At 37.9% G+C, this 2,123-nt stretch overlaps 1 protein-coding gene across 1 annotated transcript in view; it reads right to left on the bottom strand.

The window, feature by feature from the left end:
• Nucleotides 1–263: 263 nt before the first annotated feature.
• Nucleotides 264–2,123, bottom strand: part of LOC111664923 (chemerin-like receptor 1) — a 2,835-nt gene continuing 975 nt past the window's right edge. The window contains exon 2 of the mRNA XM_023419725.2: nt 264–595. Coding sequence (XP_023275493.1) covers nt 264–595 — 332 coding nt within the window. The remainder of the gene's footprint in view (nt 596–2,123) is intronic.

Genomic DNA, 2,123 nt, shown 5'->3' with positions numbered 1-2,123 from the left:
CAATGGAGACAGTGATTGCAGACATGGACTGACATCTGCTTCAGCCAATCAACGGCTACAGGCTGGCCACACCAGCCAATGGTGACTCAGGGGAGGGTTTCTCTCCATCTGTATAGACAGAGCAGCAGGTTAGACTTGAAGCTTTTTTTGGACTGGGCCCACACACCTTGCAAGTAGTGGAGGAGCCCCATGCAGGCCGGAGGACAGACACAGTAGTGTATTGGAGGCTTTTGGATGTGAGTGGCAGAGGGAGGAGTTTCTGCTTAAAGCTGGTAGATTGCTGGCCACGTTCTTTTGTTCCAGGACCAGTGGATGTTACTTGGAGGTGTCGAGTCAGCAGAGCAGGCCTTGGCGAGGGGTGAAAGCAGGCCAGAAGACTGAGACCAGCAGTGCACTGGAGGCCTTTGAACGCAGTTGGCAGAGGCAGGAGCTTCTGCCCAAAGCTGTGAGTTCCCTATAACCAGTTCACTGTCTGTTGGTGAGGTCGCTCGTATTGACATAACCCTGTCCATGAAGTGCAGACAGCTGGCTATTTTTCTTGGTTCCAGGAGTGGAGAAGAGGGACCTTTGGTGGTGTGGGCTCGACCGATGTCAACTGGATAGAGGGCGCTAGAGCAAGGACTGGGAGTACGACAGTGAGCCCTGTCGGACTGATTATTTTAAGACTGTTAACTTGCTTTTTCTTTTAAAGACCTTCCCCCAATTTAGAGACATTTGCTACCATAAATTTTATCCTTGTAAATATCTTTGTACGATGAATATTTATTGTTGCAGCCTCTGTATTATGGTTCATCAAGTACTGCTAACCCTCGTATCAAAGAACACAAGTTACCTTATTGGTGGTTTGTTTCTTATGAAATTCTAACAACTTTATTACACCACCACCTTTCTACAAGTACTCTATCATACTTTTCATGAGCAAAATTACATTGTAAAAATACATAGAAGGCCCTACATGATTTAATGTGTTTTATTCTAAACTGTCCAAATCATGTCACTACTAAAATCAAGAAATTTAAAATGAATCCAGTTAAGATTATTAGAACAATGGACATCTTAAGCAGGGTGAAACATAAAGCTGCTACATTACAAACATAAACCAGTAAGTTCACTGTAACTTCCATGATTACTAATTAGACTAGAGCAGCCTGTCCTATCAGAAAATCAAAAAATATAAATGTTTGACAAACCAGCAGGTGAATGACTTCCTGTGATGTTACCACATGGAAAGCATCAAAGTAGCTTGATGGCATCCAGGTGCTCAGTGCACTACAAGAAATATACATTTCAGAGTGGTCAATGGAAACAATGAGAGACATGGTGTACAAGAGACTTTCAGCTAAGCATTTGGTACCACAAGTTAACCAACGATCCTGCTGCATAATGTAGAGTGAACCGATGTTTGCTTGAGGTTAAGTGTAATTGCTCTGCGTTGACTGTATGAAATGACATTTGAACATGTAGGCTACACATTTTAATGTTCCTCGTCTTCACTCTGAGTAACATTACAAGGAAGTCTGAACACCATCTATTATCAATTGAGGGTTTTATAAAATAGTAGGATATTTGCCGCAGTGTACTTGAAAGCTGGACACACAGACTATGCTGCCTCTGAAGAGAAAAGGTCTGAAGTAAAAATATATATTTTTCTAACATAACATTTTGAATTTTAGTGTAATTTCACAGATTTAGATCAACAGTACGTTCCTTTCTGTTAAGATCCTGTTTCACAATATTAGTCAGATTTCCTCTGAAATTGAGAAACACATATGAAGTGTATCTCCCTTTAGTGTGCAGAAGAGTTATCAGTTTCAAATATTTTTCATACAAAGGAAGCCACGAATGTTACAACTACAATTAATATGGGAATAAGAGTTTGAAAGTATTTTTACTCATGAATCAAGAGATTAAAATGTACATCTGTTTCAAAATAGCACATTTAATAAAAGATAAATATAAAATACATGTATATATATATATATATATATATATATATATACATACATATATATATATATATATACACATACATATATATATACACATATATATATACACATATATATATATATACACACACACACATATACATATATATATATATATATATATATATATATATA

Source organism: Seriola lalandi, unplaced genomic scaffold (genome assembly GCF_002814215.2).
Source record: "Seriola lalandi dorsalis isolate HSWRI2012SDOR001 ecotype SW California unplaced genomic scaffold, Sedor1 jcf7180002054609, whole genome shotgun sequence".
Classification (NCBI taxonomy): Eukaryota; Metazoa; Chordata; class Actinopteri; order Carangiformes; family Carangidae; genus Seriola; species Seriola lalandi.
Note: the sequence above shows the minus strand (reverse complement) of the source record. Positions and strands in the feature narration are given on the sequence as shown.